General features: G+C 49.0%; 1 protein-coding gene across 1 annotated transcript; it reads right to left on the bottom strand.

Moving 5' to 3' along the window:
* Window positions 1-2,872: 2,872 nt before the first annotated feature.
* On the bottom strand, window positions 2,873-17,663 carry LOC130874434 (annexin A8). The gene is made up of 12 exons (XM_057769774.1): window positions 17,502-17,663; window positions 13,543-13,633; window positions 12,422-12,516; window positions 11,103-11,216; window positions 10,406-10,496; window positions 9,592-9,671; window positions 9,130-9,189; window positions 8,562-8,655; window positions 7,705-7,800; window positions 6,159-6,217; window positions 4,798-4,920; window positions 2,873-3,190 (listed from the first exon to the last, which is right to left on the bottom strand). The coding sequence occupies exons 1-12, from the start codon at window positions 17,520-17,522 to the stop codon at window positions 3,131-3,133; spliced, it is 984 nt and encodes a 327-aa protein (XP_057625757.1). The 5' UTR covers window positions 17,523-17,663; the 3' UTR covers window positions 2,873-3,130.
* Window positions 17,664-22,945: the final 5,282 nt, after the last annotated feature.

The raw sequence follows: 22,945 nt of genomic DNA, 5'->3' as shown, positions 1-22,945 counted from the left end.
GCATAGAGCGTCTGGAGTAGTACGGATATAATTAGCCCCTCCCATAAACTCATAGGGAGTGGCACTCAGGAGGTGTGGCCTTGTTAGAGGAAGTGTGGTCTTGTTGGAGGAGACTGAATGACACAGACCTTTAATCCAGACCTTGAGGCTGAAGGGCACACTTTTAATCTGGACTACACCTTCTGTAGGAAGTGTGTCTCTACGTGGGGGGGGGGGTGGGCTTTGAAGTCATTTTCTCAAGCTTCACTCAGTGTGACAGTCACCTGCAAGATGTAGGACACTCGCTATTTCTCCAGCATCGTGCTTGCCTGCATGCCACCATGCTCCCCTCCAAGATGGACTGAGCCTCTGAACTGGAAACAAGCCCTCTCAATTAAAATGTTCTTTATAAGATTTACCATGGTCAATCTCTGCACAGCAATAGTAAACCCTAACTAAGACAGCTTCCACCCTTCCTACCCTGAAGCCTTCCTTGGGTCCCGTAGCAACCCTACAGCCTGGCATCCTTGCAAGTCTTCTGGAGCTTACTCTACCCCTGTGACATAGCCTTTCATATGAGTAGACTGTGCTGCACACTGTGATATATTTTAAGAACCACTAAGCGTGAATTAAAGTACAACCACTCAACTGTTTGACCATTTTCCCATTGACAGATGAGGACTGTGTCCCATTTCCTTAAAGATGGGGTGTCATGTGATGCCTTTAATCAATAGCGCATGGGGAAAGTGCAGCCATATGAGTCACAGAGGACAATACTGTTCTTCCTGTCCACTGGTAGCTATGGCAACTTAAGCTACCAAAGAAGAACTCTCCCACCGTAAGGCTGCCTCGCGAGGAAAGCTGTATGTAAGAGCTTGAGGGCACAGTGGAGTGCAGTCTTCCATGACTCGCCAGGCACAGGTGCAGATGTTTCTAGTCTTTGCTTTAGTTGCCCCGGCCTTTAGCTTTTCTCTGTGATGTCTCCAGACATTTTGGAGTAGAGATAAGATGTTGTCACTGTTCCATGGTTGAGCTCCTGACCTACGCAATCTGTGAGCACCAGAACATTATGGTTTCCACCCCGGTCCAGGGCTGTTTAACATACAGGATGCTACTTGCATTGACGGGTAAGGAAAATAAACATACACAAAAGTGACTAGGTCAGAGTCATGGAGCCAGCGTGGCAGAGGCAGATCCCAGCCCCCATGCTGCATCCATACTTTTTCTAGCCTGACCTCTCACCTGGAAGTGCCTTTACCTCAGGGGCCACTTCTTGGAGTTTGCAAACTGGAACATGTTCAGAGATGATGGCTAAAAACTGGATCCAGGAGGAAAAGTTAGAAGGCGTACAGAAATTTAGCTTGGGCATACCTCTTAATGGACTATGTAGCCTGCATCTGATAAAGCATTGTTGGGGAAAGAATAAACATTTTGTACCTTGTTGGAGCATGGTGAAAAGTGAGCACGATGGGGCAGACTTTGGCTTAGGTGGGAAAGGATCTCCAGGCGTACTAACAGGAAAAAGACAGGACCACCCAAAAAATCAGTAAGTTCCCATCTTTGGATGCTGCCAAGTATACCCTATATATACCAAGTTCAGCAAGGATGACCCTGGATGTGTGAATGCCGTAGAATACAAAAAACCTTCAGGTTGGAATAGGACCAACTAGCTTTAATGCCCTGTCTAGCTCTGAGATATTGGAGTTTTGGTCACAAACTAGGAAGGGAAAGCAAACTATCATCATTTAGAAGTTCTGTCCCCAGAGCAACGTTGGACATATGTCACTCCAAGCATCCCCTTAGGGAAACGTCCACAGGTTCTCCCCTAAAGCTCTGCTTCTCACTCTGATCCTTGCTAAGCATCCATCGATGAGCTGGGCCAATGGGCCAAGGAGGAAAGTGCTCACTGTGTGAGTACAAAGACTACAAAGACTTGAGTTAGGATCCCCAACACACACACAAAGGCTGGGTATGCCTTCCATGTCTGTAACCTCATCATTAGGAGTGGGGACAGGCAGACCCCAGGAGCCCACCTATCAGTAAGCTTAGTGGACATAGTGAGCTCCAGGTTTACTGTTTCAAAAATGAGGTGGAGAGCCAGGCAGGGTGGCCCACACCTTTAATCCCAGAAGGCAAATCTCTGAGTTTGAGGTCAGCCTGGTCTGCAGAGCTAGTTCTAGGATAGCCAGACTACACAAGAAAACCCTGTCTTAAGAAATGAAACAACAAGAAATGAAGGTGGAGAAAAAAATGAAGAAGACAACTTGATGCTGACCTATGGTCTCCCCAGGACGCAAGCACACTCTCACCCCAGGGCACGCACAGAAACCCGCTACAAAGCCACAGAGTTTTTGAAAGTACAAATATTTATGATTCTGAAAGCTCAATGAATATTAGGAAGAGTTCTCTCAGCTTCTTCAGGCTTAGGGACCACAGGAGGAGGACAGGGTTCATGCTCAGGGTTGGGGGCCTTCCTGCTCTGCAAGCTTTGCCATGGAGGGAACAAGTGGCTGATTTGGTCAACACCTGGACAAGCCTAAGTCTCCCAGGCCACAGTGGACTTGGGTCAGGACTGGTTTATTGTCTACTCTAATTATTGTTATTAGGATGGTGTAAGAATTTTCATCCACCTACAACCTAACAATTCTGGTAAATAAGTGTTATAGACACCCCAAATGCCAGAGACACAGGTCTTTCTCAGTTCCCCTGGCTAAGTTACTCTCCGGCACTCCCACTGGCTGCCTGATGAAGCTCAGCCGCTGAGACACCTGCTGGAAATCAATGTTTGTTGGCTTCTCAAAGACCCTGATTCAGCAGATGGATCAGAGCCCAGGCATCTGTGTAACCTGCACCCAGGAGCTTTTGTAGGAGGAAGGAATGACCCACAGGCTCCTTCCTGCTGACGTTTCTGTTTGGTCAGATGTAAGGCTAGGGTGGGCTTTGCAATACCTAGAGACGACCCAGGGAAGAGGTGGAAGGACGAACCCAGGCTGGGCTCACCTTGTGGGTCAGGAGCATTGGGTGAAAAGCACTGGAAACTGGGGAACAGGGACTACAGGCTGGGTGAGGTGTTCCCCCACCCCACCCAAGGTCAGGGCTGAAGCAGCTGGGCCTACGGCTCACTCTTCTTGCCCTTGCTCTTTTGATGTCTTCAGGGGTCACTGCCCACAAGGTTCAGCAGGGCATTCTTGTAGTCACCACTGGTGTCATCCTGGAGGAAGAGGAACATGTGAGTTAGAAGGGGTGTTTGTGATGTTGGCCTTGGTCTTCTGTTACCATGACTAAGAGTTGGGCTCCTTGGGTGCGGCCTGTCCCTTCAAGGGTTTCTATGCCACAGTTCTGTGTAACACCATCCCTCTTTCTTCCTCATTTCACACTGCTCCGCTGATTCTCCTTTTAATTCTCTGTCTGGTTAAATGGGGGTGCTTGTAGAAAATGAGTCACAGAGACAGAGCCGCTCCAAAGCTCTCAGACGAGGACGGCCTGTGGGAGGTTTCCTCATACAGTCAACTGTCCCGGGGTTCTTCCTCATGTTTCTCTCGGGTTCCAGAGGCACAGAGTTATTCACTTATTCAACATGATCCATGTGCATTCAACACCCGCCATGGCTGAAAGCAGGGAGCCCAGAGTCACATCTGGACGCAGAGCATGGGGTAGAGAAAGCTTGGGTTTAGGTTCTGTAGGCATGGACCATGGTTCTGTTAGAATACACAGACTCTCCTTTCACATCTGTGGTACCTGCACTCTCATCTATAAAACACCATTTGGGATGAGGTGCATCTTGTGGGTGACCTAGCAGCAGCACAGGCTGGCTTGTTCTTAGTCTCCTGTCACCTGACACGTTGGTTGTGAAGTCTAAACCATAGCAAATAACAATTGCAACTCTCCTGTCTGATGACTGCCTGCCTCCCTGATGCCATCCTGTCTGAAACCTCAGTTGCCCTCAGTATCCATGGAAGAATAGTTCCAGGACTCCACAGATATCAAAGTGTATATGCTTAAATCCCTAGTAGGGAATGCCACTGGCCTTGGATATAAATTACATACATCTTTCTATACCTTAAATGATCTCTAGATTATTTATAATATCAAATGCAATGGGAATACTATGTAAATAGTCATACCATATTGTTCAGGAAATAATGACAAGAAAAAAAATATGTATGTGTTTAGTACAGACATGTCTTTTCCTGAATGATTTTGGTCCTAGGTTGTCTGAACCAGCAAATGCCAGTTATATTGTAAACTACGAGTTGTTTCTCAAACGTAGTCAGCAATCTGTCCTGCTAAGAGAACTAGCATTTGACTGAGTAGCTAGGGAAGACTTGGGGATATGCTTGTCATGATTTGACTTCTGGTCTCAATTTGCACCAGTTTCCAGACAGGCTGTTGGCCTCAGTCATAACACGGGAACAGCCCTCTGCACTTAACACCCTGGGACCTTCACTAATTGGAATGTAGGTGGGTAATCACTGGAGCCTGAGTTCCCTGCTAGAACTCCTTAGATCTGGAGCGAGAGGGAATCCCCATTTCTATGAAACTTCTTAGTCTCATTGCCCCTTCAGAAATAGTTCCTTTTCAAGGCTTCGGCATATCCTGCAGCTCAGACACAAAGCCAGTCTCTGGGATAAGAGCAGCCTCTGAGCTCTACACACTCCCCATAGTTACACTTCCTCCTTCCCCTGGTCCCTACATGTGCCACATGGTAAGCAGTACAAGCATGAGATGCCTGCTAGAAGGGAAGGCCACTTATGACATCTGTGTCCCAGGAATGTTTGTGTCACAGGCTAGTGGTGAAGGGAGGGGCCTGTGTCTTACCATGATCATGCTGCTCAGAGTCTTGCCATACATCTTCTGGAACTGACCCTTGATAAGGTTTAGATCAATCTCACTCCTTGAGACAATGTTCCTTATCAGGGTCCCATCACGCGTCCCTGCTCCCTGGAGAAGACAGTGCCAATCAGCCATCACGTCTCACCTTTCCTATCTACCTCTGTAATGATGAACAGACCTGTGTGGGGTTTATGAAGGGCTAGAACTGCATGGAGGGGCCTCTGCATCAGTGGGAAGAACACTAAGTGGGGGGCTTTGCTAAAACAGTTTTTTTTTTTTCAAATTCTTTTTCTTGGTGGTGTGGGGATAGAACCCAAGGGCTTGTGCTTGCTAGGCAAGTGCTCTGGGACTGAGCTTCCTTTATAGCCCATGACAATGGACCTCTCTCAGTCTCCTCACTCAGGGGCTGCGCCTTTCCTTAGTAGAAGCCCAATACCTTGGGTTGCCATATGCATTTGCTTTGCCACATAGGGTTCTATACCCCAAACCTTCACTGCTCCAGGAAGGTTTTCTGTTTGAGCAGCGTCACTGCCAATGTTACTCAACTGGCCATTTCACAGCAGGACCTTCTGGCTCTCTCTCATCCCTTACTAGTCTTGGGTCAGATGGAACTTCATGACCAAGGAAACAGCACACTTTCTCCTTCATGAGACAGTGTGTCCGGAGGGCTTGGGGTGCTGGTATGGCTCGCACTTCAGGTGGTGCCAGAGTCATGTACTAGAGAGGTTGGGCACTGATGTTAGTCACTGATTACTGCTTTCAACGTCTCTCTTCCTGTTTAGTTCCGAATCCCAGCAACTCTACTTGTAAAGAGCAACATGTCCACTTCTGTAGCCAGGGCAGCCTTGTAAACAATGGGAACTCCGAAGCTAGCACCTGGTCTTGGGGAGAAAACTGGCACGCCAGATGTGGGAATGTCCCTACAGTCTGTCTGTGTCAAGGGTGTTACGGCCTGCAACAACAAATGTGTTCTTAAAAAGGAGGGATAGTGCAATGAAAAGCCCAACCCAATGGGTTCAAGACTGACGCATGACTCTCCCACTTAGCAGTCATGTGACCTCGATCCAGCCTTAGCTTCACAACATTTCAGCTGGCAATTATGTGTCAACAACGTTCAGTGAGCCTTCAACAAACATCTGTCAATGCACCTGCTCAAATGTCCCTTCTGGTGCTGTGGCTTCCCTTCCCTAGTTTGCCCTCGAGAATGCAAACCTTTCTGACATATGAGAGATTAGAACAAAGGGACCCCAGAGTTCAGACAGCAGTGGCTCTGAGCCCCCTGGCTGTGCATCCGGCATCCTGTCGGGGTGACTCATTGTGAAGGAGGCGGCAGGCAGGACAGTTACCTTCATGGCATAGTGGAGTCTCTCAGCAAAGTAGCTGTGGAGGTTCCGAGTGCATTTCACTGGCAAACAGGAAAACTGTATTAGCAACAAGAGGAGGGTGCAGGTCGCGTTGCACACACTTGCATTTGTTTACGTGTTCCTGTGTGTGTTAAGGGTTACTGTTGTGTAAAGGCTGACATGTTTCTTTGTGTGCCACCTAGCTTCAAAATGGAGGCTTTGTGTTAGGCAGAGAGAATGAGGCAAGGAGCAGAGCCTTGGGAACTGGGCAGAGCTCCAAGAGCCCAGAGCAGCCAGGTCAAAGGGTGAGATGTGAATGCAGTGGGCACCTGTGGGTCTCGTCTGGAGTCACCACCTCGGGTCTTCAGGAGGATACCTCTAAGCTGTCCCATTCAGGAAGCCTCTCCATTAAGATTTTGATTGACAACGTGGTTCCACACAGGTTGCCACAGATTGGTGGCTACACGTCTCAGAGTCACTTGCGAGTGAGAACCCCACATTTTGTATTTTCATGTAACAAAAGAAGCTTGGCTTTAAGGACTAAGACACCATGAGTCCTTGGCTTGGAACATGGACCTCAATTTTTCTTTTCCATAGAAATATCTTTCATGGACCGTGACATCTTCTATTGGGAGATGGTGTTTTAACCCAAGGCTGGGAGAGTGTGGGTTGCATGGGGGATAGGAATGTGCGTAAACTCTGTTGATTCTGTATGACTTTGTTACTCAACCTTCTGACACATCTGTGACCTGAGGTTGACTAACCAAGGCTTTAAGAAAAAACGAGCAGGAACTGCCAGTCACAGTGTGGTTCTGCACACCTTTGCTGTTTAGGAGGCATTGTTATGTAGGGTCCATGGGTAGAATTCTAGGTGACGTCAGAGGGTGTGATTAGCTCTTGAAACACGGAATAAACCAAATACACTTTACCACAGTCATCAACACTGTCCTGGAAAGAGTGCCTAGCCTGGAAATCCTCATCTCGGGTCCATTATGTGAGGTGGTACAGGGATGGTTCTCTGCCTGGCTCAAGGCTATTCTCTACTGTGACTCTTTCCATATGACTTCAACTTTAGGCCCACGATGTGCTATGATCAGGTTATAGTAAGCTGACTCAGTCCTCTGGCAGGCAAAGTTTTCCATGTTTCTCTTGGCTGGGCCTCAAATCACACATCCCCTCAGTTAGCGACTAAGGTAGTGATTTGGAACTTCAATTAGACCCAGGAAGGAGACTTTGAGCAGGGTACAGGAACAGAAGTAGGATGCTCACTAAGTAGTATCTGTGGGTCCTGGTCCTGGAGTTACTGTGGTAACACTCATGTGTACACACACACACACACACACACACACACACACACACACATACACACTCATGCAACATGGGGCACTGTATAGATAGCACAGAAAATAGTTCTCACCAGGTCACACTGAGACTCTTGGTTAAAAACGTTGGGCATGAGGTGTGACCTTTGACTATAGAGATCCCATCCTGTGCTTTTACCTTCATGGGCTGTGGATGCATATGTGCCAAGAGCCACACCCCTTCTTACCCACAGTGAGCATGGCCTCCTCCAGTGAACCATGGGTCTCGCTCTTGATGCTATCCTCAATGCTCTTATTGGCAATTTTTTCATATTCCTCGAACACTATGGAGAGAAGAATTTACTCAAGAAACACATAGATTACATGCTGCACATCCGTGTGCCATCTTTTCCTCCCTCTTGGCACAGGGGAAAGAGTTCAGGTCTCCATGGCTCTCTTCCCACAAAGGGAGAGGATGTGTGGCTAGGGCACCACACACTGCCAGGGCCCACAGACGTGAGTCCTGTTCCACCTTGACTAAAGGGCAGAGAGTTTGAGCTTATTTTTGTCCTGACCTAGGGTGTGGTTATTTGGTGTTTTGGCCCATAGAGGTGGATCCGTTCCACCTTGACCAAAGTTCAGAGAATTCAAGCCTATTCCTGCCCCTTCATTTCAAAACAGGAGGTTTGACCCAGGGAGTGGCTGCCTACAGGATACTTGCTCTAGGGTGTAGTCACTACATATCCTGCCGCCCAAATCTAATGCTTAACTCAGGAAATAGTGACTTGATGTTTCAAGTACTGAAGCAAGCAATTGTTCTGGTTGTCCTTTGTGTCATGTTAAAGTGGTCTTTGGTCTTCTTCCCCTCTTCAGGATTGGGGTATATAAAATAAAACATATGGAAAATAAATGTGGGAAGATTCAGGATTCCGTTTCAGTATTTACTGAGTTGCCCTCCTGGTGCTATCCCATGTCTCTGTGTGTCTTTCGTATCTTTGTTCCTCCAACCTAATTTTTCTAATCCACATCCCCCTACCCCGAAATGTGCAAACCCATCGAGGATGAACCCTGACCACGCACCCTGTTTCCCCCCTCTGCCCAGTACCTCGCATCAGGTGAGTGGCACTGCGTGTACACAGGATGGTGATGAATTTCATCTCATCAGTCCCATGGATCTTCTCACCTGCTGCATACAGATCCTAGGGTTGGGAAACGAGGAGGTGAGAGAGGACTCCAGGGCCCCAGATCTGGAGTCAGCCTCCATTTCACTTGGACAGTCCAATATGGTGGCTCACTGTCCTGGGCTCCTGTTCCACCAACAACATTGGCTCAAGGGTCTTCTCTATCTGGGGCCAGAAGCTACTTTAGGAAATGCTCCTTCCCAGTTGCTCTGGGAACACTGAGCTCTACCAAGAGACAGATAAACAGAGATCTGTGCATGAATGAGCTCTGGGCTCTGAGAGAGGCCGTCTCTGCCAGGAGAGTCTTAATACTTTCCTTTCCCAGGTTCTCCAGCTTTTTCTTCTTCTGGAGCTTTCCAGAGACCTCTCTTTCCTCCTTTGTCACCACAAGGTGAAGGCTGTAGGGTGGGGTCTATACTAAAGAAGGCTCCCCTTGGCAAAGGGAATTACAAAACTCAGAGTTCAGCTGGTAAGACCAGGGCACAGTATCACCTGTGCATCTTGGAGGGCCAGTCCTGGGTCCACGAAGCCGCTCACGTCGTCTCTGCTGCCCTAGGATCAGAGGAAATGGCTCTGTAAGGCAGGTCAACAATCAGAACATATGGCCGAGGGGATTGTGGGGCTCAGAGGGCAGGTAGGTAAGGGCTGCTGCTTCTAGAGACCATGAGACTTGCAAGCCAGCTGTCCTCACCAAGTCTCATTTTTGGCTTTTGTCTGATATGAGCAGATTGCAATGGTGGATTCAGGGAGTTAAGCTAGGCAGAGCCTGGCACTTAGCCACACAAAGGTTGAGGAAAAAGGGCACTGTAGTTAGGACCCTTTTTATCATGCTGAGGCATAGGTAGTGTCCTCAGATCACTCAGGTTCCCTGTATCCCAGATGCCACTCAAAGGCACTGCTCAAGAGTTGCTGCTAGGTCCCAAGCCACAGATTCCTGGACCCTGGTTGTGATACCTGAAGGAGGCACACTAGAATCCGCTCCAGATAGCCACTTGTGTCTGCTTGGATATCTTCTTCCAGGTTAGTCCCGTAGTCTGCAGGAGAAGAGAACCAGAAGGCATCGACAGTGAGTGACCCAGGGCCTGCAACGTACTTCTTCCTCCATACCTACTTCCTGCCTCTTCTTCCCATGGGCCTGGGAGGACACGTTCTTGGCATAGAAGGTGTATGCCTAACAGTTAGATGTCCTAGAGATAGAGACTAACCTAGGTAATCATCCAAACCCCAAAGTGACATAAATGAGCAACCAAGCTAAAGGGAGACAGACCAGGCCAGAGAACCAGGCCAAGACCTGCAGATGGAGGCCATTCTGTTCCAAGTTCAGCGAAACCAGAAACTTCAGGCTACCCTGGCTGGTTGTACCACATGGAGGACTGGCTGACCTTTGCTTATTTGGCAAACTATGCACTATATGGGCTTCCCTTAGCAAAGTGTGGCCCTAGTAGATGGCCCTCTCTAGTGTTCTGACTTAGCCCATGGGCATCCAGTAAGCACTCTCCCATCCACTGCTGCCTCTGTTCCCCAATACTGTCACAGCATTAAGGGACATGAACTTAGTTGGCACACATCTCTCTCCCCATGCTCAACCACAGTTGGGCATAGGATTTGGCATATATAGGTGCTGGGACCGGTATGAAAAGACCTCCAAAGGGTCCTTTCCAACTTGGCATAGTTCCCTTGGGAGCTTCCCGACTCTCATTGCCTCTTAGGCTGCTAACACTTCAGCCATTCCGAGGCTTCCACCCCGCCATCTTTGCCACCCCCTTACCTTCCTCATAGGCCTTCATGATCTCTTTTAGCTGGTTCTTGGTCCGAGAAGCCAGGATCTCAATGATGACCCCTTCTTTGGTTCCTAAGCCCTGGGGAGAGAAGCCTCTATGTTCTGGAGTGTTCTGCTCCCAGTCTCCTGCTCTGCCTGCACTGTCTTCTCAGAAGCTATGGCCACCTCTCTGCCCTCCTCTGCTGGGGCCTCTGTTAGAGGGGTGGTATTGAATCCCCACCTTTGTTTCTTGTGACAGCTATCAGGGCAAACTATCTCGGCTCTCCTTCTTTAGCTGGGTGGTCTCACCTGCCCATCCTTATGTATACTCATCTGTCAATGAGGAGAATGAGCCAACCCTACCCTGAAGGTGGGATTAGAGAACACAGCTAGAATGCCTGGCATAGATCACAAAGGTATCCTTCCAGTGAGAAGGATTGTGGTTTCTGGGTCTCCAACACCACCTCATCTATGAGAGTAATAGGAATGGTGAGGAGAGAAAGATGGCCAAAGGGCGGTGGTTGGACCGTAGAGACGGGTTTCTGAGTCCCTTGCATTCTTTCTGGTCCCTATTCTAAGAAGTACTGATTGGTTCTTCACTATGACTGGCCAGCCGCACTGTGGGGTGACTGTTTGAGCAGGCTGCAAGCTCATTAGGTAAGTTGGGGACCAGGCGGCCATTCTAACGTATGGCAAAGTGGAGTACCTTCATGGCGTCATGAAGCTCCTTGGCCTCGTATCTGTATGGCGGGTACATGAGGGCCACAATGAGTCTCTCAAATTTGCCACTCAGCTCCGACTTTAAGGTCTCAGTGAGGTCCTAGGGCAGGCAAAAGGGAAGGTGAGATGATGTGTCCTTCAAGCCCACTGGAGTCAGAGAGAAGGCGGGACCTGGCCTGGAGACTCTTCCTCTCCACATGACAGAGTTGTCATGCTGATGTGATCTCTTGGGCCAGGTCCTGAGCCTCTCTAAGCAACAGCATCTGTGCCTGTTGAATAGGGACAACAGAACTTGTTCTTCATACTGTTGTTTAGTGCCTGTTAAATACAGACAACAGAATTTGTGCTTCATACCATTGCTTATGGGGTGACAGGCATGTGTGACAGCTCTGGGAACAATTAAATTCTGGACACATTCTAAACTCCAGAAAATAGAATTGTCATCGCTTTCAAAAGGCAAGACCTGGGTGTGGCAGCACCAGCTTAACATCATTAAATGATTCAATGAGGGAAAGAAAAAAACAATGAGAGAAAGAGGGAGGAAGGGAGAGGAGAAGATTCAAAGGTTCTATCTCACGTCTGTCTCTTTCTAAGGGCGCATGTGTCTACAAAAAGTCACCAGGGGCCACATCCCTGATCCTTGCCACTGTTGCTTATAGGCTCTGAAAGTAACTTTGGAAGTTACTCTGCCTCTCATCAGAGTGAACATCAGTTGAACACAGAGAACAATGTGTAGCTTGAAATGGTAAGGATCAGGAGTTGCAAATGTGTGATTTCCCCTGGGGAGGCTTGCACCTCATCACTGGTGTTTTTGTGTTAAATCTGTGAGCAGAGGGAGGTTCTCCAGGCACCCATGTCTAGGCACAGACTTGTGGTATTCAGTGTGTACCTTCAAATTCCTGGCTCTGTGCTAAGAGCTGCTAGATCCCCAGTGGCAGGAGAGATGAGGGACACGTGAGTGATCATGAGAAGCATGTGTCTGTGCTGTGGAAGGGATGAGGGCCAGGCGTGTACTGCCAGGGAGCACGGAAGAGGTTCAGGACAAAGCTGAAGAGAACTGAGGCTGGATCCTGAGGGACAACTGAGGACTGCAGCGAGAGAGAATGGGGAAGAAGTGGGACTCCACCATGCAAGGCCAATTCCAGACTGTGACTGATGGAGCCATAAATGAGTCTACCAGACACAACAGAATGGCCAGGGAAATGACTACAGATGGAAGGAAGGATCATTTTACTGCATTGTCCCCTATGAATATGTGCCCATCTCTGGAGGAGCTGCCCGGTCTTCAGTGTGCACCCTGCTTACCTTGCCAAATTGAGCCTTAAAGGACTTGGCAATCTGCTGCCTCTGCACATTGCTTCTCTTGGTGAGCACATCTATGATGGCCTGCTCATTGGTTCCTGCAGGGGTGTACAGTATGAGAATCCCCTCCACCTCTGGGGGCATCGGAGATGACTGGGGAGGGGGGAGGGAAATGCTTGCTGGCTGGGCAATTGGGCCACACTACCTGAATGCCACAAATGCTCAATTTCCATGGTGTAAACACGACAGCCAGTTATCTCATTTCTTTGTCATCCAACTCCAAGTTACACAGTGTTGGGGTGTGGCTCGGGCTTGACTTTATAATATAGAACCCAAGGACTATGGGCTTGGACCTTTGAAGTGTGGCCAAGTGAGATATTCTTACTCTCTTTCCTTGTGGTGGTCACATTAGAGGAAGGTCCAGACCACTGTGTCTGAGAGCCTGTCCTGTAGATCATGGACAATTAAGCTTATCTCCTGGAGCCTCCACTTGCTCAGGTGGGGAGCAGGGATAACAATAAAGATCTTATAGGTAGCAGTAGGTAGGAGAATTCAGTATAGGCACCTCTGGGAATGGGTGTTCTCTTTAGTGCCCCAGCTCACTAGGCGGAACCAGCCAATGGGTGACTCCCATCTGGAGTGAGACCAAGTCCTATCTTAAGCCAGTCCTTTCCCACTCAGTCATGTGAGGGTGGTACTGGAAGCAGTTGACCATCTGGTCAGTCAACACGGGGCAGAAGCAGGTGGTCATCTGGTCAACCAACATGGGGCAGGAGACAAGCTTCAGAATCCACATGGCTGGTACCCCTGGTGCAGCATCTAAACTCCCATCCCCATGCTCAAAGCAGGCCCTATGTCAATCCATTTTCTGAGTCCACAGTGACACAGTGGGCCCAGCGTTCTTGCAGCCATTTTCCAAGTGAGAAATCTCAGACTGACAGTCTCCCTGTCATTGTCCATTGGGAACGAACAGTCACCCACCTCAGAGCTGGCGTGATTCCCTAGGAAATGTAGTCAGTCAGAATAAAATGGCTACACCTTTGATGCCTGACTGTCCTTGGTATCTCCTTCCTGGGGATGTGAGCATGTGGGGCCCCAGTCACCAGACCGTGGCTGGTACTCACCAATCCCCTTCATGGCTTTGTAGAGAGTCTCTGCATCAGGGTCTGGGTTGAAGTGAGAACTGCCCTTCACAGTGACACCCTCCTGTTCAACCTGCAAGACAGCCAGGGATGCTCATCATGAGAAGTAAAGGAATGGCATGGGGGCTTGGTCGTGTACCCCGTTAGGCTAAGGATCTCCCCTGGGCATTGAGACCAATGGAGCGACTGACCTCTCCGGCCCCTTAGCTAACAGGTGGGTGTGGCTGAGACCAGAGCTTGTAAAAAGAAACCACCTCAGGGCTGCAGAGGTGGTTCAGGGGTTAAGAGCATTGGCTGTTCTTCCAGAGAACCCTGATTCGATTCCCAGCACACACATGGCAGCCCTGAAACTGTCTATAAGTCCAGTTTCAGGGTTTCTGATATCCTCATACAGACATGTACAAAGCAAAGCACTAATGAACACAAAATAAAAAGTTATCTATCTATCTATCTATCTATCTATCTATCTATCTATCTATCTATCTATCTATCTATCTATCTACACACACACACACACACACACCTATAAATCCAAAACAAAGCAAAAAGCACCTGTTGACTGAGAGAAGGTAGCAGACTGGTTACACGTACTTCTTTCAAGTCCCGTATACATGAGGATGGGAGGAAATGAATTCATAAGGAATGACTTCTAAAAGCTGAGTGGCTGCCTAGGGAATGGGGAGCTGGATACAGGTCTCACTTTGCAGAGAAGGGTCTAAGCCTGTCTTGGCCTTTCCTGTGATGAGGTGTGGGTATTTCAGAAGGCCAGGAGCCAAGCTGAGCATCTCCCCCAGGCTCAGCTCCTTTTCAAGGCCACAGCATCATATGGGGCAGAGCGTTGTGTTCAGAAAGAACTGCAGGATGTCCTTAGCTTGTGGCATAGACTTGAAAACCAAAGTATGCAGAACCTTGTCTTACAAACCTCCAATCCAGGGCGTGTCCTAGGGCCACTTCTCTGTGTTCTGCACAACTAATCAGAGGCTTACTATGGATGACTCTTCTAAAGTGTGTGTTTGAGGGGAAGGAGCAGAAAGAATGGAAGGAATTGAATGAGGGAGACCCAGGTCCTTCAAATGGAGAGTTTAGTCAAATGCGTTTTGGTCATTCCCTCTTTGGCTCATTGTCCCCACCCACCCATCTGTGTTTCTACTCATGCATCCTTCCAGCTGTTGACTAATTCTCTACCCCAGCTAGACAACCCTTACGACATATGCCTGCCCTTCCTCTTCTGCACTTCCTTCCTCTTTCTTCCCACTCCCCTCTCCTTTTCTTTCTCTTCCCATTTTCTTCCCTTTTTTTTTGTTTCCTTTCAAACATCCTCCACCTATCTTCCCTTTATTCCCTGCATTGATTCATTTATCCAACCTTCCACCCAAGCCTCACGTTAGATCCTGAAAATGCAGAATAGGTCCGCACAGATGGTATATCCTTAAGGGTTCTTCTTTTGAGTAAGAAGCAAACATCTTTCTGTGTCCTTTGCTTCATTTTTCACAGGCCCAGAAATAGATCTTCATGTCCCATCTACTGGACCATGTTTTTATAACAGGAACTGTTAGAAGGAATTCCTGGGGTGAGCCAGGCTCTGGGTGGCCTTTCAGATGCTGCCCCACTGTCCACAAATGAATAGTTCTTGCTGTGAGGTCACATGCTATTACTAAAAGCCAGGTGAGTGTCCCCTCTGCAGAGTGCACTGGACATGATGCTCAGCCCCCCCCCCCCCCCCGCCTTGAGTCATATTAGGTGTTAATGCTCCAGGAGGCTGGGCTTGGTCGCATAGCTAGTAAATGGCGCTGCTGGCATTTCACCCACAGCCTGACTCAGAATCCGAGCTCTGTCTGCCTCCCCCACTCTTCAGATGATTCACTCTTCCCCAGACACTGGTTTTCTTGGAGTGTTTCACTGGAAAGAGCCTCACCCAAAGGCACGCCAGTCTTCTGGGAGTGTGGGGGTGGGGAGCCTCTAAGTTCTCACTTCTTAGTTTTGCTCTTTGTTCTCAGAGACCTATTGATTAAGGGGTGTCTCCATACCATTCAGAGACCAGCATTTGTCAGCAACTTTAGGGCTGGCTGGGGTATCACCACATTGACAAGTCAGTCTCACTTCCTTCCTAAGGTTATTTTTATTTATTTATTTATTTATTTTGGAAAGAGGGAAGTGTTCTGGGGGCCAAAGATCAGGTGGCTCCTGCCTGGAGTGGGGATCTGGAGGCATCTATCCCAGCCCCTGTAGGTCGGTCTTAGGCTCGCAGTCCTGGATGCTGTGTCTAGAACACCTTCTGTCATGGGCACGCAGGAGCTGCCAGACTTTTGCCTGATCTATCACAGGCTGCTTCCTCAAGGGGGCCCCAAGGGGAACCTGTTCTGAAGACAGCCTCCTCTGGCCACTCTCCCACTCCCTTCAGTCCTGCTCCGATCCAGATTCGTGCTCAGAGGACATTTGGTTCTCATTGGTTGCCTGGCCAGACACTGAGGCCTTGTTGTCCCGAGTCGGCTCTCCCAAGGGTCAACATCCCTGGATGACTGAGTCTGATCTGGACTCAGGCTGTACAGACCTAAACACTTACTAGTGTGGCTACTTCAGCGCCTGTCTAGTGCACCTGAGGCTCAGTTTCCTCACTTGTGTTTGAGGCTGTCAGTACCAGCCTTACAGACTTGCTGTGAGGCTCTAAGGGCCCTGAAGGAGAGGTGCCTGGAGGAGGGTCTCCGTGCAGAAGGTTCTGAGAGTGCCAGCATCATCATCATCATTCTGAACAGGTCTCCAGGAGGATGACCCCTAGCCCTGTCCTAAGCATCAGGCCACTGGGGCCAGCACCCACTGTTAGGAACTGCTCACCACTGAGATCTCCCTGCTGTCTGCATCTGCAGAAGGAGTGTTCCCAGCAGCTGCTGTGAAACCAGAGACAGCCACTGTCCTGGATGCCAGCTGCTTCCCCTGAGGGTCAGGATGACCACCCCTTTCACCCTGCCTTCTAATCTGTCCTATTTGTCCAGGGCATCTACACCTAAAGCTCTTTCTGGGTGGTGACCCGGCCACAGAGATTTCCCTGGAGCTAGAAAAGCTTGACTTTTCTGCTACATAGAACCCGAGGGCTGCTGCAGAGACCTGGGCTTTCTCTGGTCTATGCTTCCTGTCCAAGAGACCTGAGCCAGCTGCCTGATGTCCCAGGGCCTCTGCTCTCCCCTGAAAGCGCCCTAGCTGAGATGGGGAAGGTGTGTGCCATACACAGCCTTGTGCCTGCCCATGCAGTATTCCAGGTGTACATGGCTCCCATGAACCGGGTCCCGCTGCCAACTCCCCCTTCTCCTGGCTTTGACACATAAACATGGGTACTTTTTGGTATGAGTCTATTCCCTTTGGGACCTTGAGCTGTGGGCACCAACGGTTTCCTTCAACGACAATGCGTTCGCCCAGAGCGTTCTCTAGCTTAAAGTATACCAGCAGCTCCCTGTTGTTCAAAAGTTGAATTCCAGCACCTTAGCCTGTTGTTATTCAAGGCCCTTGATGCTCCATCCTGGCTACTTCTCCAGATCTAGATCCAATTTACCCAGGACATTCAAACCACACAGGGCGATTTTTCTCCAGAGGTTCACACGCCGTTACCTCTGCAAGGTGCAGCCCCCCAGAGTCTCTCCACGCACAAATGCACACCCTACACACATCCACAGAAGCCCTTCTCTTAAGTGGCCTTTGTCCTCAGAAGCCTCCCTCTAGACTCTCTTATCCATCAGCTCCCTCTTGCATTTCAAGATTTTAAAAAACATTTTGTTTCATTTTATTTAAACTGTCTTACTTTTCACATCCCGGTAGTAACTTTTTTAAGCATTGGCAATTTTTTTTTTCAGCTTCCTCACCAGGACGTGGCCTAACAGGTTCTGTCCTCACTGAGTGATCATCACCCAACACGGAGCAAGAACCCACCTCCTCAGATCATTCCTACTCACCCAGGCTTTCCACCAGGCCATCCTGTTCGCCTCAGAGCCACTTTTCCCAGGGAGATGAAGATTCACTAATTGGGCTCTACTCAGTGACTGGACACAGCTACTCCCCAGCTAGTAGGTGTGGTTGTATACACAGGCCCAGGCTCCACCCAGCACTCCCTCCTTGCCACCTCAGGCTTGGTTTGGCTCTGGGCCCCTCCTGTGGCTCCCAGGCCCCACCCAGGCACTGCCCAGGCCTGCCCTGAGGATCACATCATTTGCTGCAAATGTTTGGGCTGTGGCCTCCACACAGCTCGGAAACTCTGAGGTAGCCTTTGAAAGGCAACTTGGTAAACAAACAAACAAACAAAGCTGCTTCTTCTTCTAGGTTGGGCAGATCTCAGTCACAGAAGAACGGAATCCCACACGCAGCCCTTTGGTTTGTTGCCATCTCGACATAATTAACTGCAATGAGCTCAGCAAAGGACAAGAAGACAGTCACCCCCCACTCACTGGGGTGCACTGTGTCTAACTCCCACTTCAACCCCCCTGTAGTGTTGTCCCCTTGAAACATTGTTACAGTCCTAGGAAGCAGGTATGAGGTGCTAGAGGGAGAAACATCTCAAGCACCTGGATAATTTGCTCAAATGGCAGGTCCCATGAGAGTGGAGTCATTGTCAGTCGGCTCTTGTAGACTAGGAGGCTGCTGCCTCCCACTGGGAGCCTAGGATATGCTAGTTGCCAAGGAGAAGGGCTTTTTCCACAAAATACTCATCTGGGGGGATTTGTCTACTCTTCTTAGAACGTTCCTCAGCACAGCTGTCCCTACCCCACCCCTTAACTTAGCTAACTCCTACTTACCTGTCTGCGTGAAGTCACTGCCTCTGGGAGCACCACCTAGTTCCAGGGAGGCTCATATAGAGATCTCAGCTGTCACAAAAACAGTTCCATAGTGATTCTTCAAATCTAAGAAAACCTTGTAGAATGACCTTTTAAGAATGACCCATGAAACGATCAAAGTCCCCACCCCGACTCCAGTGCCCTTTGCTCTACAGGCAGGGTCTTCAGCCTGCTCCTTCTTGCCGCATGGGCTGTGGTGGGTAAGGGTAGACCCCAGATGGCAAGCAAAGGGGAGGGGGACATCTATGCCCTGAGAAGGCAGCTACCGGGAAAACCAGAGAGCCACTGAGCAACCATGCTGTGAAATGCTACCAAAGGAAGAAGACTCTAGCTGCCTCTGCACCACAGGATGATGGAGGATCCATTGCAGGCCTTGGAAGCTTGGACTCCTCTGCATTTTTAGGGTTGGTGTATATTGGTGTATACTCATGCTTGTGTGCATTGAGATGCTTCTATCCAGGTACATTCATGTGAGTTTCTGGAACTAGAGGGTCTGGCCAAAGCCTGGCAGGACAGGTGACTGAGGTGGGTAGAGAGTCCTTGGATTAAATGCCAGCCTCTTTAGGGACATCTGGGCTCAGCCATTCCATCCATGCATCACCTATTAAGCTTCATGTCACCATGTGCCTCTGGTGTGATACAGCACCCCTTATCTACCCAACGTGTACCCACATTCTTCCCTCACTGAGTATTGGAGTAATACAGAACCTGAGAGATTAAGTGCACTAGAAAGGGTCCTCACAGAGGAATTCACTGTTCCCTCTGTCTTCTCCCTCTGAGAGGACCACACAGGAAAATGATGGCAGGAACTTGCCTGAGATCTGGGGGTGCTCAGCACCCAGACCTAATCCCACTGAGTGCTGTGGGCTCCTAGATCTTACTCTATGTCCCATCCATCTCAAAGTTCAGAGTGCGGCTTTTGGTTGCATTCTAGACACTGAACTGAGTACATGGTAACGGCTTGTGCACCTCGAGTCCTGGAAGGAGCATAAGTAGCCCTGAATATTAGGGGTGAAAGCATAGAACAGTGGTTCTCAACCTTCCTAATGCTGTGACCCTTTAATACAGTTCTTCATACTGCTGGGACCCCTCACCATAAAATTAATTGTGTTGCTACATCCTAACTATAATTTTACTGCTGTTGTGAATCATAATGTAAATATTTCTGGAGATAGAGGTTTGCCAAAGGGATCATGACCCACAGGTCGAGAACTGCTGACTTAGAGGAAAGCATAGGATTTAGCTTGAGCACAGGGCAGGAAGTCTGTTTAGCCTGGGGCCTGAAGTACTGGGAAAGGCGGTTCAGAAAAAAGGATTTTCCACTGGGTCATCAGTGTCATCGGGGCTAGCTATTTGGAGGGGGTCAAAGGAGGCCTGAGCATAGAGCTTGTATACTGATGGAGCATGCGTGCAGGGGGTCAGAGCATGTGTGGGCGTAGAGATGCGGCTTGTGCCTCAGAGCTCATTGTCACCACAGAAACATCAGGCAGAGGAGGGAGAGGCATGCATGAGCTTGTAGTTTTGAAGGGCGTGGCCTGCTGCAGTTGAAAATGAGCCCTGCCTAGGAAATAAGCAGGTGGGGTTTGGGACCGGCTGAGGCTCACAGACTGAGCAAGGGTATCTGAGATGCTGAGAACACAGAGTAAGGTGCAGCAAGGGTTCCACCCAGCTGTACTCCCGGGTCCTACCCGACTGGTGGGAAGTGCATGATACAATGTGTTCTTCTGTGAGGGCCTGGCTCAGGGTGCTTAGATAACCTGCCAAACTCAGTATGACTGTGGTTTAAATGAGATAAGGAAGATCAGGCCAAAGAGGATTAAACAGCAGAGGTTTTAATAGTCATGTGGTGTAAGCGAAGCTGCTCAGCCCTGGTGTTGGTTAGAGATAAGTGATCCAGCCTATCAGATCTGAGGAAACACCTATGTGGTGGTCCCAGAACATAGACCCATATAGAAAGAAGCCCAGCAATGGCGTTTGCTGGGTGAACGGGGCAGATTTCCACCTCTGCTCAGTTTGTCTTTTAGCATCCGCCCGTCCTAGGTCTTCTGGAATCTGAACCTCTTGCGTCCCTCATCATAGCAGGCCCCTTTGTGGAGTTTTCCACTGTTTGCTCAGCAAGGCAGCACACCCAGCTTGTGGGTTTGTGTGTTCTGCTCGGGCATCTCCCTGTCACCTTTGACCACTGAGAGTGGAGAGCTGCCACATACCCACGTCTCTCATCTGCTCCTCAGAGGTCGCATTCCTCCAGTTTCCAGGGCTGCACCATGGCAGTCAACCCTTTTTCGGCTCCATCTAGCCGTGTTAAGTTTCTAAGTGAATTTGCTTTCAAAACGTTGCTTTTTGTTCTTTGCCAAACTTGCCTTTTCCAGGCTTTTCTGTTCGCTCTTTTCGTGGCTTCTAATCTCAAGACTTTTCAAAACATTTTAAAAGTTCATTGGAGCTGGCAATTCTGTAATCCGTATGCACAGCTATAGGCAGTAAAAAAATCGGAACACAAAGCTAACACATGACTGGCACTAGATTTTAACCTCTTGGCTTCTTGGATTTTGTTTCTTGCCTCTCCTTGTTTGGATGCAGAGGACTCCCCTGCTCCTTGACCCACTTCTGCAGGAAGATTTTCCCAGGAAGCCCTAGTACGCTGGGTGGGCAAGGTGTCTCCAGGGGGAATTATCTGAAACCCATAAAACTCTATCAGCAGTGATGGACTGTAATGTTCATTTCTCTCTGCAGACTTGGAGCACTGATCTCCCGCGAAGTCCACAGCAGGAGCTAAGTCCGGGCAGGGGGTGAGGTTTTTGGCTCTGTTTTAGGAAGTTGGGATTGGGATAGCATTATCCCTCATAACTTTGGCTTGTAGGGGTGCAGATTCCAACTCTAAAGTCTTGCAAGAAGCTTTTTTAACCCTTTAGGCAGAAGCCCTGTCCTTTTTTATTTTTATTTTTTGAGGCAGGGTCTCTTTACATAGCCCTGTCTTGGAACTCACTATGTAGACAAGGACGGCCTGGAACTCATAGAGATCTGCCTGCCTCTGCTTCCTGAGTGCTAGGATTAAAGGTGTGCACCACCACATGTAGTTTGTCCTTATTCCCTTAAACAATCGTTCAATAATTTGGCTTTGTTTTTTTTTTTTCATTATGACATTCCTTACAAATTTTCTTATTTCTTCCTTTTAGCTAATGTTGCATTGGTGCGTTGTGCTCAGCATGGAGGCTTTGGCTAAGTTGGTGAGAACAAGCCTATGTGAGGGGTTGGTAGGCAAACATGTCTGGTGTTTGTTTTCCGCTAGCAGCCCTCGGTAGCCCAGGACAGGCACAGAGAGGGCAAACAGGTGCCTCCGTCCACCAGGATTCAGAGTGCTAACCTGAACAGGACATAGAGAGAAAAGTCAGAGACAGGTGCGGTGGCTCAGATCTGTAAACTCAACTCTGAGAAGGCAGAAACATGAGGGCTCTCACGGGACTGAGGTAGCCTGGCCTATGTAGTGGGTTACAGGTCAGCCTAGGCAATAGAATGAGATTATTTTAAAAGAAGATGAGGAAGGGGAAGTTAGGGGGGTATCAGAGACACGTACGTAGCATGTTGTAATAAGAGTGGGCCATGAGCTTGACTCAGGGGTGGCACTGGAGAGAAAATGCAGGTGTGGTTGAGGGCTAAAATAAACTTCAATTATGGGATGGGAGTATGTATCTAAAGAATGTACACATGGAAGGTTCCATGGAGCTGATAAGAGCATATCTGAGCTGTGTGTTTAGCAGATGGTTAAGTTCAAGAACTGGCAGAGGGTAGGGGAGGATTATAACATAAGGAAAGGTTCCAGACCACCACATCGGATGGGTTGTCTATCACAGGTGTTGAGGTGCCCTGAATGCCACTTGGCATCAAGATGCAAGGTGTGTGAGTCAAGTGTCCAAGTTTCCCAGAACAGAAAGATATGGAAGATGTTGGGAGGGGCAGGGCTCTTTGATGGACACTTGTGTAGGGTACAGACCTCCAATTTATCAGCCCCAGAGAGAGGGTGGAGCTGATTGACAGGCTCAAGGCTGATGGGCCCTAGTTGTGGTTCTGCTCAGAGCTGGAAATGCGTGTTTGGTTGGGAAATGTGTGGCTTTGGGGATGCCCCGTGTGCGGCTCTATGCACCTCCAGACTCTCGACTCTTTAAAGAAACATCTCTAGAAAGGGGAACGTAGTTCTAACAATTAGAAATGTAGTACAAAGCCAGCTAAAAGATGGAACAAGTCTGCCTTGTAGTTGTTTTTTGGAATTTGGAGAGTGGTTTAGTGGGCAAGCTTAAGCTCTGAGCGCCACCTTCTGGAATAATAGCATTAACACCGGCTCCCTCGCCCTCATTCCCCAGATCTCAGAATGACGCCTGGGACTTCTGGGCACAGAATGAAGAAGATGTGAGGTTGCCTAGGCAGCAGTGTGTTTATTCTCAGTCCCCTCTATCCTCAGGACACAGCTGCCACAAATGTAGCCTGTGTCTGCCTCCTAACTAAGCCCTGGCCTCCTCCTTGCCTGGAGAATCCCACCAGGCCCATGACTCTCTGGGTTCCCTTTCCTGAGATCT

The sequence above is a fragment of the Chionomys nivalis genome, chromosome 5 (assembly GCF_950005125.1).
Source record: "Chionomys nivalis chromosome 5, mChiNiv1.1, whole genome shotgun sequence".
NCBI lineage: Eukaryota > Metazoa > Chordata > Mammalia > Rodentia > Cricetidae > Chionomys > Chionomys nivalis.
This window is presented reverse-complemented; position numbering and strand designations above follow the sequence as displayed.

Coding starts and splice junctions, on each gene's coding strand:
- LOC130874434 (XM_057769774.1), bottom strand. CDS start 17,522: ATGGCCTGGTGGAAAGCCTGG. Junction 13,634..17,501: donor TGGCCTGGTGGAAAGCCTGG/GTGAGTAGGAAT, acceptor GCTGTCTTGCAG/GTTGAACAGGAGGGTGTCAC. Junction 8,656..9,129: donor TGGCCCTCCAAGATGCACAG/GTGATACTGTGC, acceptor TCCCAACCCTAG/GATCTGTATGCAGCAGGTGA.